Here is a 27132-nt window from a genome sequence, read left to right on the forward strand (position 1 = left end):
CATGGGACAATGCATTTACGTAATCAATCCCTCTCCGTAATCCCGGCCCCGCCCTTCCCCACCCAGCACTCCTGTCTCTCTCTCTCCCTCCCTCCCTCTCATATCCTCCCCTCCCATCCTCCAATCTCTCCCTGCCCCTGATGGTGTCGAGCAGGGGGATGGGGGACTCCCTCATGTCCAGATTACTATGGAAGAGGTGACACGTCCCGTTTAATCTTAATCGTAATCTCGCCTGGCTACATTTGTGTTCAACAGCGCCAATGGTCTGAACGGCACGAGCCTCATTCTGGACTGTTGTTTTTTGGAAACTATCATTAGAAGAGTCCTCTTGTGACGATTAGCTGATTAAATAAATGATGACGCGCTGGAGTATTCTTTGAATTTTTTTTTTTTTATAACTTCTTCCTCATACTTACACTGGTGAAGTGTCAGTGAAACTCTCCGTTAGGGTTATTGGTGGCGGCTGGTGTAGCTTAGCGGGTGTCACCGTTGACTTTGGTAAAGGGTGTCGGGATTCGATTCCAGGTCATCTCCGTGTGGGCCAAAAAGCGCCAGCAAAAATGAATGTCATGTGGATGTAATGTGATATCCAGAGGCATTACAGGGATAGTTCAGTGATTTTGAAGTGGGTTTTTTCGGTGGTCCCCTCTGCAACAGTGGGACTCAGACTTACGCTTCTTCCACTTCTCCTCCAAACTCCGTTAAATGACATCGCTGATCACCATCTCCATAAGGTCGCATATTAACTATGCATAAGTAACTCATACAACCCCACTTCAAAACCACTGAACTATCCCTTAACTGTCAAGATAACTTGAATGTTTGGTTGAAATACGTACAGTAAAACACGTCAGCGCTGGATTGAGGGATGTGATATGTTAAAATATTTCCCCAGGGGGGGTCCACCCGAGGTTTTCATAGGGGTGTGGCTCTGGCAGCCACTTTACGTTTGGATTTCCTGCTAGTGCTTTGTGTAATTTAGTTACTATTATATGCTCTTTGGTCATTGCTCTGTTTTTATTTTCTATTTTTCCTTATATCTTATGGATGGGGTTTGTTATAGTGTCAACTGTATGTAGTTGTAGGGCTGCAACTAACGATTTATTTTCAGTATCGATTAATATGTTGATTATTTTCTCGATTAATTGATTCGTTGTTCAGTCCAAAAAATGTCAGAAAATTGTAAAAAAAAAAAAAAAAGAAAAGTCGACCGTGTTTCCCCAAACCCCAAAGATGATGTTTTCTGTTTTGTCCACACACCAAAGATATTCAGTTTTACTGTCATAGAGGAGTAAAGAAACCAGAAAATATTCACATTTAAGAAGTTGAAATCAGAGAATTTGGACTGTTTGTTTTATCATAAAAACTACTTGATCCAAATAGTTGTCGATTTATTAAGTTGTCGATTACTAATTGATTAACTGTTGCAGCTCGTATGTGGTGTTTATATATATATATACTGTATATATGTATAATTTTTTTTTCGTTTGCATTTTGAAGAGAAAGTCAAGTAAAACACTATTGACTGCCAAACTTGATTCTCTGGTGATGGTGGTGTGTGTATTGAGTAGAGTGGGATTATTTATCAATCTTCTCCCTTGGTTATATTACATTACATCCATTTTGGCAGAAGCTTTGCATTCAACCATGGAGATATTACCCAAAAGTGCAAGAATCAATAGAGTACAGTACATTGACATTTATCAAACAGGCGAAAACAGCTTCAAGTTCTCGTCTTAGATTATTTATTTCTTCATTTCTTTAAAAAAATAAATAAATTATAAGATAATTTGTCCCACAATGGGGAAATTTGGACATTACAGCAGCAAAGTGGACAGAAGAATATAGAAATATTTTTTTTTAAAAAGCAATAGGTATTTACAAGATGTAACAGAATATGTACAAAAAAGATATTATGTATTTGTATGTCTGTGTGTGTCTGTGTGTGTGTGTGTGTGTGTTTATGTATTTGTATGTCTGTGTGTGTCTGTGTGTGTGTGTGTTTATGTATTTGTATGTCTGTGTGTGTGTGTGTTTGTGTGTGTGTGTTTATTTATTTATGTATTTGTATGTGTGTGTTTTTCTTTTTTTCTTTTTTTTTTCCATGTGTGTGATTCGTGCTGTGCGCGCCCCCGCGACAAACTTCAACAACTGCGCGCGCGCTCCGGAGCGGCTGCTACTTAACGCCTGGCGTCTCGTCTCCTGATCCGCGAGCAGCGCGACCGTGTGTGTGTGAGTGAGGGGAGAGGAGAGAGAAAAGAGAGCCGAGGCTTGACGAATGAAAGACGGCCAACAGCCAGGGACCCCGTGCTCAGCCCCGGCGCCGCCGCCGCACACGCAGCTGAAAACACCCGCAGCGAGCTGAAGGGAATATTTCGTCCGAGGTGAGGCTAACAGCCCGGGCTGCGGCTAAAGGGAAACAGCGGCAGTGTTGTGTGTTTGTGAGTGTGTGTGTGTGTGTGTGTGTGTGTGAGTGAGAGAGAGAGAGAGAGAGAGAGAGTGTGTGTGTGTGTGTGTGTGTGTGTGTGTGTGTGTGTGTGTGTGTGTTTGTGTGTGAGAGAGTGTGTGTTGCGGTGGTGATGGGGGGGGGGGGGGGGGGGGGGCAACAGCAGACGTTAGCTTCCTTTCGTTAGCGCAATGCTAACGTTAGCTTGTTAGCTATAGCCGAGCTTGGCAAATGTAGAAGAGAAAAAAAAAAAGGCTAGCTACGTTGCTAGCTAGCTTGCTAGCTCGTTTGTTGTCATGGCGTTTTTGTTTTATTTACACAAATGCACACTTGTCCTCGGTGTGCAGTCGACTGTCGTGCCCCCCCCCCCCTGTGGAGCCAACACATTCTATATACGTCACCGAACTGTGCAATTAAAAAGAAAAAGCATTTAACGTGTCGGTGTGCTAGCTTGTTCGCACGGTTTGCTAAGCTAGCACGTCGCCGCATCAAGCTAGCTGTTTTTTCGGCGACGGGGTCCACTGCTTTACGGCAGAAAGACGAGGCCTTGTATTATCTGTATCAGCTACGTCTTTGGGGCCGTGTTTCCTTTCGGAGGGGAGCAGGTTGGATCAGGTCGACAGGAAAACCTGAAAGTCGTGGCTTTTGTTTTGTGTTGCAGCCGGCGTTACTGGCAGAACCTGGTTTCTCTGTTTTTATGTTGTTGTTGTGTGTGTGTGTGTGTGTGTGTGTGTGTGTGTGTGTGGGTGGCTTGTGGATGAAGTGATGACTAATGTTTACTCCAAAAAAGAAAAGGAGCCGAGGCTTGCAGAAGATCCCATCGTGACTGTGTGTGTGTGTCAGGGATGATGACGAGTGAATGTCAGCTTGTAGTTGTTGTTGTTGTTGTTGTTGTCACCTCAGATGGCTCTGATCAGCTTGTATATCACTTGTTGTTTAATTCACTTTTTTGGTCGTCAACACGAACACCTGTGGATGTTGTGATGAGCGGTGCTGTCAGAAGCTGGACTACCTGACGGCCCTGAAGGCATCACGGTCTGACCCTTTTTTGATGATGACGTTCACTCGGGCGAGGGAAGATGATGTCATCAAAGAGCACATTTTGTTGTTTTGGTGGAGGTTGAGGTGGGATGGCCACTAACACTAATGAACACAAAGGTAAACAAAGGGCTAGAAAAGGTGCAACATCCTCATCGGTCTTCAGTGACTATTGTGGCGTCTCCATCAATGCATGAAGCTTCAAAGATTGAAATTGGCTTGGATGAGAGTTGGTTTTGCAATTTGGAAAAGCATCGCTTGTTGGCCTGTAACTCAGGAGATGATTTATTATGATGAGTAGAGAGAATGGCAAGTGCCTTCCTGTAGCCAAAACGTTCTCAGACTTCAGGCAACTAGGAAGCAGATAAGCTATGGAAGACAGTGGAAACATGTTAAATACACAGTGGCCGTATGGTTGTGTCAACAGAACATGGTTGTGAGGTCCTGTGTGTGTGTGTGTGTGTGTTTTTGTTTTGCATGACCAGAGATGGCTATGTAATATTTAAAGTGGAACAGAGATATGCAGACTTTGTTGACTCAGCATGTTTAGACTGACGTCACTGTTGTGTCAACTGCATGTGGATAGTCTGTGTGTGTGTGTGTGTGTGTTGTGTGTGAGTGATTTGATTCATGTTAATGACATAATTCCTTATTCCATATCAGACATGTTGTGGAGATTGAGTTGCAGCGTCGACGCATCTATTTTGAATGAAATGTCAACACAAAGTATTTGTCTTGCACGTGATCACAAAACCGACAACCAGCTGAATGAAGACGACTCTTTCGTGACATCCCATCTTTGTTTGTAACTAATACTAGTTGGTTGAACTGATGGTTTATATATATATATATATTTTTTTTTTTTTTTAATTTTTTTTTTTTATTAAATGTACCATGACAATCAACTGTTGCATCCAAGATATTACACAGCTACTTTACCACTTGCCAGGACTTCTGCCCTCCCTCTTCCCCTGCTGATGCCCGTATGTTGTAAACCAGCAAGGTGGAAAGTAAGTGGGCCATCATGACATCTTGTTAAACCATTTGTGGCCTGGCAGTATTTTCATCTAGAAAATGAAAATAAACTCCTATGCAGCCTCGAGTGGAGTGGTGCATAACCACATTCAGCACAGGCATGTGGACGTTAATCTGCAAGTTAAAAAGCTGGTGCCAGACAGTGTGGTACCAAATTTTGAGCAGAAAATTGGTTTTCTGATTGTGTGGTTCCTGACTTTTAGACTAGAAGAGGTGTCTCAATTTATATTTTGTGTCTATTTAACAAGAAATCAGTTGTTGGGAACATCCCTAGGTCAGAAGATTTGACAAAAAAAATGGAAAACGCATTAAACGCTGTATAATGTACCACTATTTCCTTATCGTCTATTACTCAGGTTGTAGTGTGTGTCAGCAGTGGGTCTTGTTAACGCAACGTCAGTTGTCTGAAACAAACTGTTGAAAAGTTCTGCTCATACAAATGTGGCAGCTCTCCCTTCAGTGCTCGTCGGCCTGTGATCTGTATGTTGAGTTCGAAACGGAAATTAGAGTTGGATGTGTATTGTATTTAAACAAAAAGTATATACAGTCTGGCTTTTTGTTACCGCAGGTGGAATAGCACTGGGTCCCCCGAGGTTATTAAACGATATAAAGGGGCCAAATTTAAAACCTTTCGTAACGACAACCACCTGTGCGACGAGTATCATTGTGTTTGAATAATTACACTAATTTGAGTAATTTTGCCGCATTGGAGCCGCACTAAAGACTACTCAGGGATTCAGGCATCAGACTCTGAGAGCCAAGTACAAGATGGAGTAATGGGAATAAATCAGGGGAAACGCCAGGTTTCCAGACCAAATTGTAATTCTCCCTGAGGCTCCATCACAAAAACCCAGAGGAACATTCTTTCCCCCTCTCTCTTAAAGGGTTTTGACACCTGCACACCTGCACACGCAGCATCCATTATATCTGACTCTGCTCAGGTTCAACTTGGGTGATTCAGTTTTCCATCATCCCTGACTTACGGGCGAGTCGGGCCTTCAGAGGAGGGCAGATGGGCGGGCAGAAGTTTTCCATCCTGAGCAAAAACAATTGGCTATTTATTTTCTTTTTTTGCAGACCGTGTAGTACAGTGTTTGTTGTTCTGCAGCAGCAGCAACAGAGATGAACTTGTTCTGACCCACACAGGGTTTTTTTCGGTAGCTTTTAGAGAGGCTTAGTTGTAACGTAGCCACCGGCATGGTTTTCATATATGGATGCATGTTGACAGATGCCAAGATGATGGGGGATTTATGCAGGAAATACTCATCCTCATGAAATCCTCGTACTCGGTTGGCCGCAAGAAAATAAAGCGGGAAAGTAGCTCAGTTGTTGTGGCGCAAACTGAAGCTATGTTTATTCGTATAGAAAATATGTGAATGCTTTGAAAATAAACACTTTTATTTTGACTCATTCTCACAATTGTCAACGTTTTAGATTTTCCCCTCACACAAGGGAAACACGACTTGGCAGCCGACGTACAGTAGCTCCGGCCGGTACGCAGCCTTTTCTGTGTCATTAATCATGCGAGCTCCGCAGCGAGGATGATGTAAGCACATGTGTGTGTGCTCATATAGTTGAGTCACACACGCTCGCGCTGATGGGTTCAGACAACCTGCTGCGATCTAGCCGAGGGGTCGTCGGCTCTGACCTTTGAGCTCCTGCTGTCACTCCATCGTATGATGGGAGGGCTGTTAATCAAGAGTGTCGACTAGTTCATTCCCAAAAATCACAATTAATTCAAATGGATTAAAAATGAGTAGCGCATGGCTGTCTCGCTTAATATTTCTATTTGGCATTTTGGGGATTTTTCACCATGCCTGTTAGTAAATCAATCTTTCCCCATTACTTTACTATTACTTCACTTTTAATCGTATCAAAGAACATTTTTCAGTAGCGCGCTCTATGTAATAGCCTTTATTTTCTAATCTAAATTGTACATATACAAAATGTGCAAAACCAATTTTTTTTCTATAATGATTTTTTCTTTCAGATTGAATTCTGTTCTGTAATGCCTCATGGCACCGTCTTTCCTGGAAAACGTTGCTTGGACTTGTTATTTATTAATGCTTGTGTCTGAAAAGATGCCTCAGACACAGTGATGCACCAGATCTTTTTTGGCTGAATAACCATGGCAAAAAAAATTTTTATCAACTTTTCCGTATATCCAAAAAGCTTAGTTCACACATCTCTCGTATTGAAACGTCTGTCACCTGACCACCTGTGTGCCTGAGCGTGTACAGTGTCACATGGTTACAAACACACTGCACTCGTGCCATGTGACATTTCTAAACCAGTCTCAAGCTTTACAGCTCTAGTGATGTAATAACATGTTTCTGAGTCATATGTCGACAAAACCAAACATCAATATTTATCATTATTCTATATTTTTTAACAATATATGGATAGTTATACGTACTGACGGTGTGTTCTTGTGATGTTTATTCTATCAAGGGGCTGGAGGAGATGCCGTGTGTATGTTTGCCAGCATTCCGGGTCACTCTTCTTCTGTACATCTCCTTCTTGTCTTTGTGGGAATTTCTCCAAATATGACATAATGTTCTTTCGCACTCAGACATGCATCAACGAGAATTTGGTGGTCAAAGGTCAAGGTCACCGTGGCCCCACTAAGCGCGTTTTTGGCTTTAACTTAAGAATTCACCCCCTGACCAAATTTCACATGCCTCTGAGGATAAAAATGAAGTGGTGACATGTTATAGCCAAAAGGGTCAGAGATCAACTGCACTGTGTCATCGTAATGTTCTGCAGAAACTCATTATTCAAACCCACAACACAGGAAGAGAAGGGGAGACACTGGTCACACTCGATCCTAGATGAAGCTGCTGATTGATTAGATCATGTGTGTGTGTGTGTGTGTGTGTGTGTGTGTGTGTGTGTGTGTGTGTGTGTGTGTGTGTGTGTGTGTGTGTGTGTGTGTGTGTGTGTGTGTGTGTGTGTGTGTGTGTGTGTGTGTGTGTGTGTGTGTGTGTGTGTGTGTGTGTGTGTGTGTGTGTGTGTGTGTGTGTGTGTGTGTGTGTGTTTAATTTCTATATCACAAATGAAGAGATACACTCCTTATGTACTTTTTTTCTTTATTGAATTCCTTCAGAATCTGGACAGACGCGGATGTAAACTGCAACCTGATTGGTTACAGCATCAGCAGCACACGTCCAGTGAATAGAGCTCAGCTCGTCCCCACAACATCGACAGCAGCTCTCTCTCTCTCTCTCTCTCTCTCTCTCTCTCTCTCTCTCTCTCTCTCTCTCTCTCTCTCTCTCTCTCTCTCTCTCTCTGCGCGTGTGTGTGACAGTGACTCACTGGCTCTGTAGCAGTGAGGTAATTCTAGATCTCTTACTAATGCCAAAGGGAGTCCCTGCTTGCTTTATCGCTGTGTGTGTGTGTTTGTCTGTGCATGAATGTTAGTCACAAGGTGTGTGTGTTGTGTGCGTGTGTGGTTTTTCCCCCCACCATGATATCCCCGCTCTGTGCGGCTTCTCCATGGTAACTAGCTGCTAAGCTGCGCTGTTGTCGTCTTGCTTTTTCCCCCCTCTCTCTCTCTCTGCTGTGGAAAAGAGGTGACTGCCAAAGTGAAAGAAGTTCTACCATTGCCCCTAAAGGAAATGTGCAGGATTTGTTGTTTCTGTTTGAGTTCGTTGGCCTGAGCTGGCTGCTACACACACATTCCCAAACATACTCCGACACTCACGGCTAAATAAATGTTCTGTCTAAGAGCTCACTCTGTGAGGACCTCACTTCTTTTACGTTCATCTTATAAATGTTGTCATTATACAGCTCTCTACGTTGAGTTGTATGCGCAAAAATGACCTGAACCAAAACCTAATCCAGCTGATACAGGCAACACTTGTCACTTGCCGATGCACTGCCTCGTGTTTTTTTCAAAGAGTGGTTTCCTCCGTTACCTTATCCAGCTCTGAGTCAGATGGGAGAACCTCTCATTAAAAGTGAATTGGCTCCTGACTCGTTTCATTGGCTTGGCCGCTTACACATTAGAGCGGTTGGAACAGTAATGTTAATGTCCCCTTTTTGTGATGTTCAAAAGGATTTGTACAAATATACAAAATTCCCCTGCGGTCGAACAGACCTAGGGCTGACTAACTCGGGCTACATCCCAACTATGACGTTTTAAAACTTGAACAACCTCTGTCCAGGCGAGTGTTTTTAGTTGAGAGTCGGTATTAATCCACGTCCATACTAACGCGACTGAAAACGCAGATCACGTGACCATTCATGTCCACTTGGAACGTGCAAGCCAGTGTAAACAGAAAGCAAGAGTGTCCACGCAACACTGCCAGTTGCTAAGTTACAGAAAATACTCAACGATGGTGAAAAGTAAGAGCAGCGTTTTCTGTTCGTGGGTCAACGATGGGGTGGAGCCTGTCCTGACAGTCGGTGTTTGTGTTCACTGCTGGTAGTCGAGTGGTGACTGATGGGAACCAGTCAGGAAGGGAGTGCGGGCGACCGCGTCAACCTTTCCAAACGTGTCCATTTCTGCCTGTACATATCTACGAGTTATGAAAATAAAACGTGGCGAGCGGCAAATGTGACAGTTATATTTAAGAAAGCAACGTTAACAAATTGACGGCACATTTCTTTAATCCGCAAATGGAGACTTAATGTGATCCAAAGTAGCATTTGACAGGTAGCCTTTTGTTTTGACTTAGCTTCAGCGGTTCACACCAGATCATTAAAAACCAGACTGTAGACAGACATGACAGCAGAATTTGTTTCGTATGGAAATTCGGGGCGTGCGCACAAATCAGCTGTGGCGTATTTTACGAGCTCGCTGCCAAAGACGTGCTCTGCACACCTCCCAACTCCGCCCTCGTCCTGTCGTCTCTTACTTTATTTTCAGTTCAGCGATGCTTTGTTGGCCTCGGCAAAATTCAGACATCGCGTGTTAGAGATGTAAATAATCCGGTTCTCTCCCTGTCCCCTCCCTCCCCCCCTCTCTCCCTTTGTTAACCCCTGGCTGTAGGTGATGAAGTGCCCGGGTCTCTGCAGATGAACTGCTGCTGCGTCCAGATGGCTCATTGTTGTGTCCGCTGCCCTGCCCCTTTAATAGCACACTTTGGGCCGTGACTAGGGTCACTTGTGCTGTTTTATAGCTCCGTGTGCGCGCGCGTCACAGCGGGGCTCTCTTTGTGCCCATAATTTTTGTGCCGCTGAATTTTCTGACTGCATTATGTTTATATTGTCTTGTGATAATGTGAACAGATGCCGTGTAACGATGGTGAAGAGAAAACAGCAGTGAGCCTCCTCTGTGTCCTTGCTGCCAGCTGAACAAGTCTCAATGTGCTTTCACTGTCCACAGACTGTATATAGAAAAAAAATGGACGCAGTCACCGGGTCCGGAAAGTGAAGCCGAATGCGGAAGTGCCTGAAGCCTGTATTCTCTGGACTCCCCGGCAGAAGGCGACTCCGCTGGTTGCAAAAAACAAGTCAGTTCCTATAAAAGCCTGTGAAAAAAAAAAAAATGACTCTTCTTCTTCTCACTTGATCCATAACGTCAGTAAACATTTTTCTGAGGAGTTCACGCTCTAGTTTCAAGTCTTCTTCAATTCAGCGTGACATTTGTTTTGTAAATTATCTTCCATTTAGAGTCAAATGGATGAAACACCATATGCAGTGATTGACAGCTGGTACCGTCCAATGGGTGCAGGTTGAAGATGTAGGTGGACGTTCAGTGGACGAGCTCTGTCAGGCCCACCCCCTCCGTCCAAATAACCAAGAGGGCTCTAAAAAGGCTAAACTGCCAGTTGAACAGCATGTCACCTTAAAAAAAAATGGCTCCATGAACGCTTCTTCTTCAGTAGGTTACATCTGTGTTTGGTTCTGTCGATATGTCATCAGCCATTTTTCAAGTAGCCCACTCGCTCGCCGTGAGTCTTGCATAGATTTTCCTGCCGCTTTCTCACGTGCTCACTCATGTGGACATTTTAAAAGGGCCCTGACAGGAAAAGTTCCAGGAAATGTTCAGTGCAACATTTTTGGACATTTACATTCTCTCATACGTCCCTTCAGGAAAAGTGAGGAAGATGTCCGGACTTCAGTGCATGTCGGGAGAGCAGCCCTTGAATCGCCCGAGATGCATTTAAGTGCTTCATGTGAATTGGGTGCCAGCGTATCGTTCAGCGTTCACTACGCTAACTGTCGCTCTTCTCTCCTGCTGACTTCACAGATTCTGGCTCTCACGGATCTTTCGCTTTCACTTGAGCTTCTTTTCCTGCCTGGCTCAGTTTCCTGTAAGTGTCTTGTTTCGTTTTTTTGGTGTTTTTTTAAAGAAAGGAAGCCTGAGTGAGTGTGTGTGCAGGGGAATGAGCCTTTGTCGAAGAAAGGAAACGTTTTACATATCTAGAATGACTGAGTCATGAGGTGTGTTGTCCCCTGATCTTAGAAATGCATCACATTTAAGTTCGGTGGTAACGTCAGGTACGCTTGACTTGAGTTTTTGAAGGTTTATTAGATGTGAGGGTATATGTGTACACTCATTACTTTGTGGCAAATGCTGTGAGAGGAAGTCAATAGAATGAGCACGAGGGACGACTCGTAATAAGTCAAATAATTTGCGTCGATGAGTCGCCCCAAACAACTAGATTAACTCTTGTCCCATACTCCAGGCCAGTGGTGGCGTTTGTGTCGGCGCAGAAGGCTGCGAAGGCTTCAAGCTCTGGGTTGCAAGCACGGCGTTTTACACACTCCTCGTCCTGCGGTTTATGGCGCTGTAGTAAATGCTCGAAACTTTTAGTTGCAACCTGTTTGCCGGATTCTCTACACATCTGAAACTTGGAATCCCTCTCCAAATGATCGAGCCAATTGTAATAATCTTCGCCTGCTTTACTTTTGTTTGTGTCTGTGTCCGTGTTGGTGCTGCATGCAGGACTTGTGTGTGAGTGAGTGGGTAGGGGAGGGGCTAAGACAGGAAGAGGGGCGGGGCCAGGCGAAGTTGTGTGCAAGGGACAGACAGGGAGAGGAGAAACAGGCATATACACGATATTTTCTTATCCTATATCTTGTTTGAAAATAAATCAATATATATATTAAAAACTCAATATATCGCCCAGCCCAACCAAGGAGTCTAACGCACGCGCGAGTCAAAGGGCTCGCTACTCAAAAATCCCGTGGCGCAATGAAAGCGAGGGCCGGCGCGCGCCGGCTGAGGTGGGATACCGGTCCCAAAAATTCATCGTTAGATTAGTCGAAAAAATAATCGCTAGATTAATCGTTTGAAAAAGAATCGTTTGGGACCGCTCTAGCAGAAAGGTTTGGTGTCGACGAGGGCAGCTGGTGGTTCTGCCTGCAGCCAGACAAGACTGAAATCTGAGACTCTCACAACCACATAGCCCGGCGAAGGGAGGAGGGGGGCAGAGAGAGAGACTCTCCATCCTGGAGGGGAAAAAATGCAGGGAAAGCCATGTAAGAAAGTGTACATGCAGGAAAAAGGGGGGGTGGGAGCCGCAGGCACACAGAGGAAGTGTTGGGAGGAGGCAAAGGAAAAATGTGTAAGAGTCGAGTTGGCGGGCGAGAGAAAATGAAGTTTTGCACAGAAAGAAGAGGTTGTGTGTTTGGGTTGAGAGCAGCTGAGAGGGCGAAGGGGCAGGGTGTGTGAGCGAGCATGCTCTGTGTGGACTGACACTGGATGCCGGCTTATAGCTTCAATGTCCTGCGCGCGCGCGCACACACACACACACACACACACACACACACACACACACACACACCGAGCAGCAGTGACACCTAGCACACTCCAGGGGACGGAGAGAACATAGCTTGAATAAAAGAGCACAGAGGAGAGAAAGTCGGCGGGAGAGAGGGAGGGAGGAAGAGAGACACTTTGTCTGGGACTTTCCCTCTCCACCGTTTTCCCCCAGCAGGAAACTCGGGGGGGAGCACAGCCAGCTTTGTTTCATCTTCAAGCAACTCTTCTGCTCAACAAAATATTTGTTTCTGTCGTGAGCATTGTACTTTTGTTTTGCTGCAAAACTAGAATTTTTGGGAACCGGTCTTTGTCGGCGCAGCGGCAGTCTCTTCACTTCCTGAACATTTGGCAGCAAAGGGGAAACAAAGGTGGAACTTTAACCGACCCGGCTTCGAGGGAAATCTAAAGTGACTTAACCGAAATATCTCATGTTGCCTCCAGTTTCTCAGCGGCCCGGGAGCAGCCAAGGGAGTGGCTAGTTGACCACACACACACACACACACACACACACACACACACACACACACACACTGACAGACGGGCTCGCGGACTAATGCGAGGCTTTCAGTGGGAGAGAAAGCAAATTAGTGACCTTCTGTTTCTCCGAGCTGCAGCGCTAGCACCTAGCAACCTGCCTGGTGCTTTCCTGGCGTTCACTTTGGTTCTGGATAGGCAGAGGGTCGACGGACGCCTGCTGGACGTCAGAGGCTTCTCTTTTTTTCCGTGACTGAAGGACTTTTCATGTTTCGTATATTCGGGGATTGCGTTGACAAAGGCACCGGCACTCTGCTCTCTGTTCTCTCCCGTCCCAACCCCTCGCGGGCGTTTATTTTTCCGACTCTTTAACCGTCCCCGTCTGCCCCAAGTCCGGACACAGCGTTCATTCTTTCATTACAGCTCGCTCCCGGACCCCTCGTGTGCGCGAATGGGGGGCCGAGGGGAAGAAATATGATCCTCCTTTTTTGTGGTATGCTCAGGGCAGCGGCAGCGGCAGCAACAGTGTGTGGTTTCCATGGAAAAGGCCGGAGAAGTATGGCACGGAGGGGCTGTGTGAACGCTCTGCCCCCATGTCTCTGCTCCAAGTGAATCTGAAGCCAGCTAGCGTAGCGCTGCAAGCTCCACCCTGGAACTGCCTGTTCGGACTCTTCTCGTGTGTAGCCACGAGGAGCGTGCACAAGACTAAAGGTGAAGGGAGCTTTTAAAAAAAAAAAAAGATAATGCACATGACACTGTTGCACTGGTGTTCTCCTCATCAGCTGATTTAGTTCTGTCCTTCCAGCTGCAACCAAGGTGTTGTAAAACGTCATAAATTCCTTTCCTTGGTGCGTCTCAGCTGTGTTTGCAGCAGGTCGATGTTTTGTATTTTTACAGCGAGCTTGCTGAGCGCGTATGCAAACTGTATGTTCAATAGTTTGTGTGTGTGGGTGAGTACAGAAGATGTTGTGAATTATATCTGGCATTGTGTATGAACACTGTACGTCAGTGTGTGTGTGTGTGTGTGTGTGACTGAGAGAAGAGTGGGCCATGGGTTGAGAACAAAGAATGGCATGTTTGTGTGGAAGCCCAGCTTGTTTTCTGCCTCCCCCCCTCTCCTCGTGCCCTCCATCCATCGTCCGTCTCTCTCCTCTTTCACATAAACTCTTTTCCCCTATCTTTATTTGTCCTAACATGTTCGCGACAGATGGACCAGCGTAAAAGTTTGCAAACCAGGTTGATGTGAAGCAAACGACGAGCCAGGTGACCGAATTTTACCACTCGGTAAAGGACTTGACTCAGTATCGTTTGGGTTTCTCCCCGATACCTGTGCTGAAAAGGTACCGTTACCTAAAGGGAGCCAGAACCGATACCTCTTCCTTATGAAAATCCACAAAACGAGGGTTGATGATAAGAACAGATTTTTCTATTTCTAAAACAAATTGGAACTTGAAATTTAACATTAACGATTAACATTTTAAACAAGAGCTGCAACGGTTAATCGATTAATAGATTACTAAAGTAATCATCAACTATTTTGATGATCAATTGATCGGTTCAAGTAGTTTTTAGGAAAAAATAGTCAAAATTCTCTGGTATCAGCTTCTAAAATCTGAATATTTTTGCTACTCTGTGACAGTAAACTAAATATCTTAGGTGTGTGGACAAAACAAAACATCATCCTGGGGTTTTGGGAAACACGATTGACATTTTTCACCATTTGATGACGTTTTATGAACCAAACAACTAATTGATTAATCGAGAAAATGATCGACACATTAATCGGTGATGTAAATAATCGTTAGTTGTAGCCCCCGACTGTAAGACTCCCGATCACATTTCAGCAAGTTTTGTAGTGTGACCTGCACAGCGATCCGACGACTTTGAAAGTCGTGTTGTTTAAACTTGGCTTAAATAAGAATCGGTGAGTGAGGCATCACCAAAATCAGCTGACAGCTGAGCGACACATCGTGTTTCAATTCATCACAACAGCCGTTCAACTTCACATGTGACATATTGGTGCATTATTAGTTTCCTTTGGTTTCCCCATTCATGCCCAAAAAACACACAAATGTTCATGTAAAGAGACACAACGTGCAGGTCTTCTCCCTCCACTGACATTTGATCTCCTCCATGTTGCTGACAGTACTTCGCGCGCGGCTCGTCATGAACTAATGGCTCCGTTTATCAATTTACAAGCAACGTTATATTAAGCAATCATTGATAATACAATACAAGTTGGAATTGGTGCTGTGGCACTGTCGGCACAGGCTGTAGGATAATTTGTAATTGGTTGGTTGAACCGGTTTGTATAAAATCAAAGCATCGATAACTCCCACAGCTGAAATCGGCCTGACTCTCGTGTTGCTACCTTTCCCTCTGCACTACTTTTCTTCTTTGTGTATTTTTCGTGCTGAACTTTTCTTTACACCGCTGCAGAGTTCAGTCGGCAGTCACTCATCATCTCATCTCAGTATCTGCCTCTTTCATATCCGTCCCGTGTGTTTGGACTGCTGCAGTGTGTGTGCGGGCCTCGTTGTAGCGAGTGAATGAGCGTGTTTATGTTTTGTCTGAGGCGAGTCGCTGCTCGCTGCAGGTTGACTTTGGCGACTTAACGCAAATGTGTAGTGTTCATTATGAAAAAGTCCACACGCCTCGAGCGTTCTGGGTTTGTGCTGGAAGAGATAGAAGGGAACTTTATTAAATCGGATTCCCTTTTGTTGAACTGCCAGAGATTTGTCGAAAAGGGGATCCTTGTTTGTTTCTGATGAGTGTGGATAGTGCAGATTCATCAGAATGGCTCGCTCCCCCTCCGCTTCAAGGCACATTGTTTCATTCGTGGACACATTTGCATGAAGTCAATAATCCAATAATTGCCTTTTCTCTGAATGTTGAAAAAAACCCAACATGTTTTTAACTATCTCTTCAAAGACGAGAACGTCTTCTGATGTGAAAATACATCTGTCTGCAAATGTTGCTCTGGAACTTTTACTGTCGGGAGGAATTCTGGAAATTTTCCTGCTGTTGTGAACGGGTCTGTCCCACACATTCCCCTGCTGCGTTCTTCATACGTGAACGGCAAGCTCCCAACAAAGACATCCAGACCCAGTTTTTCCAGACTATTTTTCCGGAGTTCATGTCCAAAAACAGCTCTAGTGTTGCCGACTTGAAAAATATATGAAATATCTTATATATTAAAGTCAGACTGATCTTTTTGTGCCAGTAGTAGCTACAGTATGTGGTGAATGGACAATACTGTTTGTTTGCGTCCGAGCAAAATCCATCAATGGATCCACAGTTCCTTTGATGGGGAAAAGTCTCAAAATGTGTTGCTGAGTTCATTCAGCTCCTTTATGAAATATGAATTAACAGTGCTGGGAAAACACAGTGGAGCCAACAAACTTTACACTGGGAATCAATGGTTGTAAAAGTCTAATGTCCATTAGCATTAGCGGCGCAGTAAGTGGCTTAAATGCATTGAATGAACTCTGCATGTCTGTGTGTGCGCGCATGACAGACTTCAGGCCTTTCCTGATCTCTTCATATAGTCTGTCATCACGGTGGAAATGTCTACCACAAATATTAGACTGTGTCAGCTTGAATGTCAGATCCTCTTCATATGCTTCCACTGATCTGAGCATGTGTGTGTCTGAAATGACAGAACCAGAGACATACTGTATGATTACCACAGAATACTTCTTATGTCGTTTCCTGTCTGTTCCTTCATGATTATTCTGGGATTCACAGACTCTTTGTCCGTCTAAGTCATGTTTGTTTACCTTGTTTTCTTCTCAATTTACAGAGGTCCCCACATTTCAAGAGAAGACGAAAGCCTTACTTGGAAATCTTATGGACGAAGGTCTGTATTTATAGTTCTGTTTGTTTTTGGTTTTATGTCTTCAGCGATTGTGACAGAGTGTCTTGAGTCCTGATCTCCTCTCTCTGGGCAGCACCATGCACCATCTTCTCTCTCTCTCTCACTTTGCTCCTCTTCCCGAGCGCTTTGTGTCGAGTCATTGTTTGCGTCCGCTCTTCTTTTCTTTCTGCCACCATCCTTCCCCTCCGCTCCCTGGAGGCAGAGCAGCCGCTCCTCTCAGTCCCACCTTAACACACACAGCGCATGTGAGCCCCACGTTTCCACTTCATCCGTTCACACCTAATCACAGCCTGGACACCGACCAGTCATCGTTTCTTCTTCTTTTCTATCCATCAGTAATCCTCATCTACATGAATTAATTAAACCTTTTACAGTAAACAGGAAGTATAATGTCGCCATGCATTCAGTGAGTCACTCTGGGGGGGACATCTGTAGCTGCGTTTTCTTTTTTTAAACCCATGTTTGATTACATTTTGCAAAATCAAGTAAGCCCAGTCAGCAGTTCTGGTTTGCTGTGTACAATTAGTGTTTCAAATGCACACACACAACTTCATGACGGTAACGAGGAGCATTTTCTCTGCGTGTTCACATTCAACGGAGTTATTTTTGACCCAAAAAATGCTGCAGTGAGTCGCCAAGCGAGCGGTGTGCGCCACTGCTGCAGCCGAAACCAAGAGTAGTAACCTCGTGTTGTTTTTTTAGAAAAACCTGCACGCACCTGTCCCATTTCACCTCATGTCTTCTACCATCTCTGCCTCCTCTGCGACAGCTCCTGCTCCTCCAAACCTCTGGAACATCGGCCAATTTTTCAATCAGTGGAAACTGCTCCTAATGGTACAAGAAGTCGTTCAGATGATAACTGCCCGTCCAGATCAATTGGTACCTTTCACGGCTGAGGGGAAATGTAAACCACCCAGTCTGACAACACTGCCTTTGTCGTACCCCCTTTGTTATTCTTGGATGTGTAATTTTTGTTTTAGATGTTCTCCGAGCTGCCATCGATTTTCAGTGTTAGACATTGTGAGAAGTAAATCTGTGAATTCCGACAGTTAAAAGCTGTAAAAACCTCCTGCTAACAGCAAAGAGCTCTGGGCCCTGCTGCTTATCTGTGCACAGTCTTTATCTTGGCAGTGTCACTTCTTCGCCCCCCCATGTGCCACTTTAACAAGTGCTGCTATGTTTATCCCCCAGCACACTCTTTTTTTTTTTTCTTCTTCTTTTTTAGCCGGACATGTTGCAACTTGTTTAAACCCAACGTGCTGCCAACTATCTCTCGTGACCTGCGGTCTGATCTGCAGACGGGCAGATTTGTGAAATTGAAACCATTAATCCACTGAAGAAAAGTTAAAAATGAATGTCTTTCTTACAGGCGTGACAAAGTTTGCTCTGAGTCTGACGTTGACATTTCTGCTCCCCCCCCTCCCAAAAAAAAAAAAAAAAAATTCCAAGGGCCTGTGCGGTGCTCGGCCAATCAGAAGCGATGCGTTAATCACATCAGTCACAACTGAGCTGGCTTCTTTCAAAGATCGCTCCGCACCAGTGAGAAGCAATGAGCACCGATTCCCCCCGGCCAGAATTCAGATAATGTCTTTTGACCATATATCGTTGTTCTTGAACGTATGACAATTAAAACAATAGCTTTTAAATACGGTCCTGCAGGGATTTTGGTTAAGCAACTCGGTTCCCTCTGAAAGCCTCCCCCCTCCCCCCCGCGCCTCCTGGTCGAGGTCCAGTGTTCATCTGTTTCGGGGGAAGTTTGTTTAGCCACACATTTAATTCTGCTCACGTAGCTGCAGTCAGAATCCATCCTGTTGTATTAACCTCGGAACATCGGTCATTACCGTACAGGATCAGCATCTTCTGCAGGCGGATTCTTCTGAAATGTTGAGAGAATTGTTTTTTTCTAGATTGACAAATAGACACGTAGACATTACTCTCTGACTTCCATTGTTATCACCCAGGGTCAACGAGCAAAAACTGTTATTGAAAGGAAGTGTTTCACCTTCACCGCTGGTGGTTGAGTGTTGACTCATAAGAACCAATCAGGAAGCGGATTCAGGTGACTCGTTGTCTTCGTTTCCGGACTTCTCAGTTTTTGCGCGCTCATACGAAAACACTCCCCTGGAATTTACAAACTAAAGCGGGGGGGAGCAGCGTCACCACACTTCTCAGGTCTAGACGCTTGAAAACTCTCCGGAGTAGTGTGGACATAAAGCGTAACCGTAGCAACAGTGATGCGTTTAAAAACTAAAACTAATCTTTTCCCTCTCTCTCTCACACAGCAGGTGGAAATTTCTCCTCTGCTGTGTTAAGTTGTTCAGTCCTTATCAAGGCTCATTTAGGCAAAGAGATCATGCTCTCCTCTGATTCCATATATAGCAAGTATGTATTTATATACTTTTTTCTTAAACCGTCAACACGTTTTCCAGACACATTCTGTGTCATGTTGTGTCAGAGATGTGCTGGCGACTTCTCTAAGGAACGTCCTTAGAGAAGTGATAAATAACCGAGCAAATATAAACACAAGAAATCTAAAAGTTGTTGGGCTTTTTGAAAATTAATCTAACTTGGGTGTATCTCAATATTTTCTGTGGATTTCAACAGATCCACAGCCGAAGTCCGTCCCTCTCGTCACACGCAGAGCATTGTCTTCAGGCTGGATAAGCCGAGCGAGCCACCGCCTGTTTCAAGCTTCCCCATGTGAAATAACTCTTGCGTCGCATGCCAGCTGACAGTCACCCTGGCCTTGGCCTGGCAGAATGTCCCGAGCTAATTTGGTCGCGCTTCACTCAGTGCTGCGGCAGCTAGCATGCTAGCCAACTCAAGAGATCTATTAATAGCTGCTAAGACAGTATCTGAAATCAAGTGTTTACAGGCGGGCAGATCCAGTTTGTACCGCTGAGGCTCTTTGCAGCCCTGCCTGCTGGTGAAGCTCATGGTCACCAAGCCAGACATTTGAGAGGATGATGATGATGATGATGTAGATTAAAGCATCACATTTATTCATGGTTTTTGGTGGAGCCTAAAAGATCTGGGTCTAACTTATTGAATCTCCATCACAACATGGTTAAAAGGAGACACTGCTTCTTTTAAAAAACAAAGAGAGGAATCTAAATGTTGTGTTCTCCAAACATCCCAGTTCAAATGAGAATAATCTCCAAGTAGGATCTCAGAAGACCTCCTCTGATGTTCCAACAAGTATTTTATATTTAAGTGCGTCAAATTGTGAAATTAGCCGATGAGGAGATCTGAGCAGCCGTGACGAGAGCGCTCGGCAGCACTCTGTCGGCGGTTGCTCGTCCCCCAGCTGTTTGTACTGTCCGTCTGACACCTGATTCTCTTCTTGTCTTCACCTCCCACTCACATTCCCCGTCCCTTCTCTCTACATGTTCTCTCCTCCCTGCTCTGGGCTCTGTCCGTCCGTCCGTCTGTCCGTCCGTCTGTCTGTCTGTCTGTGGGCACTAGAGCTATAAAAGGACAAACAATGCCAGGTAGCAGAGTGGGTGTCGACACACCCAAACCCCCTCTACTGCACTGAAACGATCTGACCTGCCAAACAGCCTCCTCACCTTCCTGTTTTTCCCTCCTTTTTAAATCTCCACACACCCGGCTGCATTTTTTTCAGTCTTTCTTTTTCAGTATGAAGCTTCTACTTCTTTTTTCTTTTTCTTTTTTTAGGCCACACCTCATAGATTCTTGTCCTGCTTGGTATTATTTTGCCGTGTCCCCCTGCTCACCCTTCCTCCACCCTCTCTTTGGCTACATCCACATTACTAGGTTTTTATTTTAAAACGCTCATTTTCACCTGCACTCCACTCTGGAGTTTCCGAGTGCCTAAAACGGGGAAGGTAGCTCACCTCGCTGCCTCCTCCTCATCCTCCTCCTCCTCCTCTCTACCCTCTCCTCCTCCCGTCTCTGCAGGCATAACCCATACTTGACCACAAACCAGTTACCAAGGCAACTGCACAGCGTGATAGGAAACCGCAGCCACACACACACACACAAACACACACACACACACACACACACACACACACACACACACACACACACACACACAGACACACACAGACACACACATCTGAGTTCACTTTACTGTCTGGTTGTTCATAGGTAAATTAACCTATTAAGAGAGAAAACTGAAGTGTCGTCTACGTTTCCATCTGTTGTTTCTGCGAAATAAATCTAAACGGAATCTAAAAAGTTTGCAGTTGCCAGTGTCTGTGCTGCCTGAGACGACTGACGCACAAAAGTCACCGTGGTTACAAACATTTCGTAGCCGATAGAAGACACACACAATGGAAGTGTGGTAAGATGACTAGATTACATAGTTTGAGACAAATGCCACAATTGCTTCTGTAGCTGGTCCATGATTATAGATTTCCCATGTCGTGGCAGAATACAGAACGAGAATGTGGAGTGAATTGCCACTCGGCCCGACACTGGAAGCTGTGAGAACTATGAAGCATGGTGGGAACCACGTCGTAGCTCAGCATGTCACCATGTGAGCCGAGTCACGTGACTGGTGAAAGCATGCGGGCAGGAGGGAAGTCAGAGTCGTCACAGCACCGGGGTTGACCGCGGTTGATCAGGAACGATTACATAACTTGCACACCGGCCACAACGTCGATTGAAATAATTGAAAAAAATCTGCTTTCAAACATGCACCAAAGTCCAGGCATTTTCCCGAAACTTTCAGCAGTGACCTAATTTGAGAACCCTAATGTTGCCCCAGATATTTTCAGGAACATTTCCTGCCAGTCCACTAGTTAAAACTCACGAGTGATGACGGTAAACAAAAACTCACAGAATGTTCTGAAAATGTTCCTGTCGCTGTGAATGTGTCTGACTCGGGACAATCTCCTGCTGTTTGTCAGCTCTGAAGGACGAACTACTTAATGTCTCATATCAGCTATAGACATAAATCGTATTTGGTTCACTTTCGTGTATCAGCAGTAGCTCCCACGTTCATCAAAAAATAAAATCTTAATTTTTTTTTTAAAATAGTAACTTTCCATACTTGATCAGATGCTGCACTTGAAAGTGTCAGCAGCAACAGTCTTGAGTAGAGTGAACTGACAATAATGATTTAAGATATATTGTGTTCATTTTAAGGATGTTGACGGGTCAATGAAGAAGAAGAAGCTATGTTTCCATCAAAACGTCAAGGGAATTTTAAGAAAGAATATGCAAATTACGTGTGTTTCGACCAGTTGACGTACGTAGCCTATACCGCCATCTTAGGCTACGTACGTCGATCTTAACACGGCTGTAATGGAACAGTTGATGAAGAGGTTTGCTAACCGAAAACAACGAGGGCGATAAGACGATGGCTCACTCAACCATACCTCAGATAAGTCACGCGAGTTGATTGTTCGCTACGTCAGAATTTATCACGCAAAGTTGTTTCCATCGTCCCGTTTTGCACATCAACTTTTTCCCCCTGCAAAAGGCCAAAACCACTTCAAGCCAGCGTATAAACTTTTTTTGAGAATTAGAGCAAGTTTTTGCGAATTTTGGCGTTTCCAGCAACTTTTTCTCATACAATAATGAGAGGGTGAGAGAGAGTCACAGCGCTGCAACAAAAACGCTAAGTTGGAGTCTTGAATCGCCACAGTCGAGGTAATTGATGGGAAACGCTACACACGACTTGAAGTGCACCACAAGAGCGAGGCAGCCGGCAGCGAGGTCCAATGTCAGATCAGAGTCTTTTCATGTAAAAAATGTCCGTGTTTATTACGTGGTGGGGAAATGTCCACACATGCTGGTGATGGTCTCACAGATTTGAAACATTTATTTATTAAAAAACGTCATATTTTCTGGTTATCAGAAATGAGTCGCCAGACTGCCACCGCGCTGCCCACTGGAACCTCCAAGTGCCCCCCCTCCCAGCGCGTGCCCACCCTGTCAGGCACCACAGCCTCCAACAGTGACCTGGCCAGTCTGTTCGAGTGCCCCGTCTGCTTCGACTATGTCCTGCCCCCCATCCTGCAGTGCCAGTCGGGACACCTGGTACGTACCGTCCAGCCTGGAGCCGCCTGATGTCTCCTTGGCTCTTGTTTTTAATTTGCAAAGTTTGAGTTATGACCCTAACGTGTAAAGTTAAAGCAGTTGAACTTGTTTCCTGTGTGAGTCATCTCACACTTTGAGAAAGTCTTTAAAAAAACAGTGTTGATATTTGTTGTGAATATATAATACAGCAGAATTTTTATGGAATTGTTACTTGGTTTTTGAAGACTAAAATAATTTCTCGTTGGACAGAACGAAAACTCGATCGCAATCCTGACATAATGATCCCACGGTCGTCTGCGTCAAATATCTTTAGTTGAAACTTAGCTTCTTTGCTCTCGTGTTTTATTTAATCGTGATAATGGACATTAGAATCATTTCCAGGTCTGGGTAAGTATGGAAAAAAGAGATTATGGAAAAATATTAGTGTTTCAAGACTGAAGTCTAAACAGCTTTTCGAACAACTACCTCAACTGTCATAAACAGTCAGAATATAATATATATATAAAATAACTTCTAAAATGTATTTTTATATTAATATTTGCTAAATAAACGTCCAGCTGTTTGTACTCTGATGACACGTTGCCTGAAATAAATCTAAAGAGAAGTCTGGAATTTTGAAACGGAAGAATTAAAAAGGAACCCTGGAATTTGATTTTAACTAACACTCCACTTAAATCCAATTTAAGCTCATGAATGAAAAGATATAAAATTATTGCTTATGATCAATATTCTATCATCTTTCGTCTGAGAGATGAGTAGAGTAGATTTTGTCATTTGGAGAGTAAACCTCAATCTCCAACGTTTGTACCTAAGTAATCACGTCATATATTTTGCGTCTAACTGACCACCCAACCGTCACCGCAACCAAACGAACAATAGCCAATCAGAAAGCAGAGTAGGGGGCGGGACTTTGCATGTAACTCTCACCGGCTGCCGGTTTGCTGTCCACTTAGCCGATAACCCCCGTGGGGCCGTGGAAACTCTAACTTGTGTCACATGTCCGTCTGCAGGTATGCTCCAACTGCCGGCCCAAGCTCACCTGCTGCCCGACATGCCGAGGCCCGCTGGGCTCCATCCGGAACCTGGCCATGGAGAAGGTGGCTAACTCGGTCCTGTTCCCCTGCAAGTACGCCTCGTCGGGCTGCGAGGTCACGCTGCCCCACACGGACAAAACGGAGCACGAGGAGCTGTGCGAGTTCCGGCCGTACTCCTGCCCGTGTCCCGGCGCCTCCTGCAAGTGGCAGGGCTCCCTGGACGCCGTCATGCCCCACCTGATGCACCAGCACAAGTCCATCACCACGCTGCAGGTCAGACGCCCACGCTACTCGTCCCCGTCTTCTTCTGCTGAGCACACCCTAACCCACTCCTGCCTGCTTTTACATGGGAGACGTACGGTGCTTAATCAGTCCCTCCAGTGTGTTTTAGGTTTTCTGTGAATGGACAAAGTCCTGCAAAGTTATAAAAACAGAGTCGGGGTAGTGTCGAGTTCACACTACACGATTTTAAGGCGATTTTCAGCTCGCCGACAAATCCTATACCTGCATCAAATCAGGAAAATCAGCGTGAAATCTGGGATGGCAAATAGGCACTAGATCGCCATGTCCATCGCTATAACTACCAACGACGCCATCAAAGTGACTCACCGAGGCCTCGATGACCTTTTTCAGATATCTAGCAGGCTTTTCATCGTGTAGTGTGCCCTAGGCATAAAGGGAGCTCCTCTCCCCCTCAACAGAAAACACTTCTCCTAAAACTCTAGAAGACGCCTCGTCATCAGTCCAGCACTTCTGTAAGATGGTGACAACTCCATCTCACGAAAGTGCATAAGGCACGTCTAGCGGATATAGTGAGAGAAGGAGAACTTCCTACGCGTTGACCAATCACAACAGACTGGGCTTCATTGGGAGGGAGTCGGAGTGGCCTTAAAGAGACAGGAGATAAAACCAAGGAGCTGCTCAAACATTGATTGTAGTATCTGCACATTCTGTGCAGCAGAAACCGCCAAATGATAAATAAATATGGAAATTCTCAAAAAGAAGCAGTGTTGGGTTTCTCTAGAGATGTCTGATTATTCAGTGGCTTAAAGAAACCTGTTGTGTGTGTGTCCCCCCAGGGCGAGGACATCGTGTTCCTGGCCACGGACATCAACCTCCCCGGCGCCGTGGACTGGGTGATGATGCAGTCGTGCTTCGGCTTCCACTTCATGCTGGTGCTGGAGAAGCAGGAGAAGTACGACGGCCACCAGCAGTTCTTCGCCATCGTGCAGCTCATCGGCACGCGCAAGCAGGCGGAGAACTTCGCCTACCGGCTGGAGCTCAACGGGCACCGGCGCCGCCTCACCTGGGAGGCCACGCCGCGCTCCATCCACGAGGGCATCGCCACGGCGATCATGAACAGCGACTGCCTGGTGTTCGACACGTCCATCGCGCAGCTGTTCGCCGAGAACGGAAACCTGGGCATCAACGTCACCATCTCCATGTGCTAGGAAGCTTTTCGAAAAGAACGAAGAAGAATAAGAAGAAGAAGAGGGTCAAAAAGTTACAGATTTGTCAAGGGGGCATTTTCTTTATGGGGGTGGGGGCGGGGTCAAATGGGTTGTGACCTCACAGCGCCCTCCTCCCAACCCACCACCACCACCACCACCACCTCCGCTCTCTGCCTCACCCCCTAGAGACGTGGAAACCGGACTGTCTGATTGGGCAGCCGTGGAGGCCCAGGGGGCGCTTGGGATGGATGGATGGATGGATGAGTAAGTGGATGGATGAGTGATTGAGTGGGTGAATTAATAAACACAAGGACATTACTGTGTCATGATGGCTACAGACTCTAAACACACACACACACACTTATGTGAGCTCACAAACTAAGGACGTGTCCGGTCGGACAGTTTCTCGTTTCTCGGTCACGCCTCCCACTCTCTCCCTCTGTCCGGGAACGACCTCCCTCCCACCACTCGTATTTTACTGTCTCTCTCTCTTTCCTCTTCACCCTCACACATTTCACACACTGCAGCTCCATGACGCCTGGAGGCCGGTCGCCGCCGAGTGACGAACACACAAACACACACACACACACACACACACACACACGGACACGGACTCCCCGGTCAGTGCTAGGTAGCTAGCCAGCTATCTAAGCTTTCCTTTCCGTCTGTGAACCCCCTCAGACGGGTCTAGATCAAGCTACTCTTGGACCGTGTGGCTCAAACTGGAAGCAGGAAAGAAAACTTCCCTAATCACAGATTTTGGATATTTCATTTTTTTCCCTCCACATGTGACGGACACGTGGATTACTGGCACAGATGACTTGTAGCAAACCAGGAGCCGAGACCCCCTCTGACCTGCATCTAGGGTCCATCTGCGTCCGGAAAAACATCCGCGTGGTGTCACGTTGTTTTTCCTCCCCCGGACAACACCGGTCGACGACCCCTCAAAGGCCCTCAGCGACATCAGCCCTGGATTTTCTTTTTAATTTCTTTTCTTTCCACTGAGTGGACACGACAGCGCGTGCTCACACACACACACACAAACACAAGGTCTTGGCATTACAGGCTGTTGTCCAGGCTGTGTGTGTGTGTGTGTAAGTGTGTGTGTAAGTGTGTGTGCAAGTGTGTGTGCAAGTGTGTGCAGGTGGAATAGTGGGACAGATCAAGTGTGTGTCGCCACATTTTTAAAGAGAGAGGACGTCGTCTTTTTTAGGGGTTTCGTTTTTCACAACAAGGAGAAAAACAACAATGCGCTTCAGTCGATTCACCGTCGTCTGTAGGGGTTTTTCTTTTTACGTCTGTTTCTTTTTAATTATTTTAGTTTGTTTCTTTTTGTATGAAAGAGTGTGTGTGTGTGTGTGTGTGTGTGTGTGTGTGTGTGTGTGTGTGTGTGTGTGTGTGTGTGTGTGTGTGTGTGTGTGTGTGTGTGTGTGTGTGTGTGTGTGTGTGTGTGTGTGTGTGTGTGTGTGTGTGTGTGTGTGTGTGTGTGTGTGTGTGTGATGGATATTTGGCAAAGACGCCTGCTCCGTTTCTCCCGTTTCCTCTTCGCTCCGGCGTCGACTCGTCCGACCGATCGGCCCCCACACCCAGGAACGAGGGACAGTTTCTACCGTTACGATGTTGCTATTGTTATTATTAAATGGAGATTATCATAACGAATCGTTTTTTTTTGTAATGACTTTTAAAAACAAGTTTAAAAAGGCAGTTGTAAAAAAAAAACTTGTGGCTAAACTTCAGTGTTTGTAGTTAAAAAGCAAGTTTGTGTCGTTCTCCTGAAGGTTTGTGTTCTTCTCCCCTCCCCCCCACAAGAGTTGGATTGTCCCCCCTCCCTCATCTTCTCGTCTCTCTGTCCTTTCTGTTCGTGTGGTAAGTCTTTTCTTTTTCTTTCTGTCTGTGAGGAGGGAGGGAGGGAGGGAGGTCAAAGCCAATCATCTCTCCCTTCTCTCTCCGTGTGGAGTCTCAGTAAATGTTGCTGCTCTCCCTCAAACTCCTTGACTATTTTTTTTTTTTCTGTTTTAATTTTGTCATTAAATAAATCTATCTTTTTCATA

At 45.4% G+C, this 27132-nt stretch overlaps 1 protein-coding gene across 3 annotated transcripts; it reads left to right on the forward strand.

Annotated features, from left to right (window-relative positions):
* Window positions 1-2151: 2151 nt before the first annotated feature.
* Window positions 2152-27132, forward strand: siah1 (siah E3 ubiquitin protein ligase 1). 3 transcript variants are annotated; one of them, XM_035642147.2, is made up of 5 exons: window positions 2152-2384; window positions 16510-16566; window positions 22415-22596; window positions 23607-23903; window positions 24710-27132. In XM_035642147.2, exons 2-5 carry the CDS (start codon window positions 16557-16559, stop codon window positions 25079-25081), a joined length of 861 nt encoding a protein of 286 aa, XP_035498040.1. In that variant the 5' UTR covers window positions 2152-2384; window positions 16510-16556; the 3' UTR covers window positions 25082-27132. The 3 variants fall into 3 exon arrangements, with proteins under 3 accessions (XP_035498040.1, XP_035498041.1, XP_035498039.1); XM_035642148.2 differs by lacking the exon at window positions 2152-2384 and adding an exon at window positions 9920-9975; XM_035642146.2 differs by lacking the exon at window positions 2152-2384 and adding an exon at window positions 12349-13418.

Source organism: Scophthalmus maximus, chromosome 7 (genome assembly GCF_022379125.1).
Source record: "Scophthalmus maximus strain ysfricsl-2021 chromosome 7, ASM2237912v1, whole genome shotgun sequence".
NCBI classification, from domain to species: domain Eukaryota; kingdom Metazoa; phylum Chordata; class Actinopteri; order Pleuronectiformes; family Scophthalmidae; genus Scophthalmus; species Scophthalmus maximus.

Bases quoted from the DNA above. Each gene is read 5' to 3' on its own strand.
- siah1 (XM_035642146.2), top strand. From the start codon at position 13,301: ATGTCTCTGCTCCAAGTGAATCTGAAGCCAGCTAGCGTAGCGCTGCAA. The intron at 13,419-16,509 runs GTGAAGGGAGCT...CTCAATTTACAG, and splicing joins GAGCGTGCACAAGACTAAAG to AGGTCCCCACATTTCAAGAG. The intron at 23,904-24,709 runs GTCAGACGCCCA...GTGTCCCCCCAG, and splicing joins AGTCCATCACCACGCTGCAG to GGCGAGGACATCGTGTTCCT.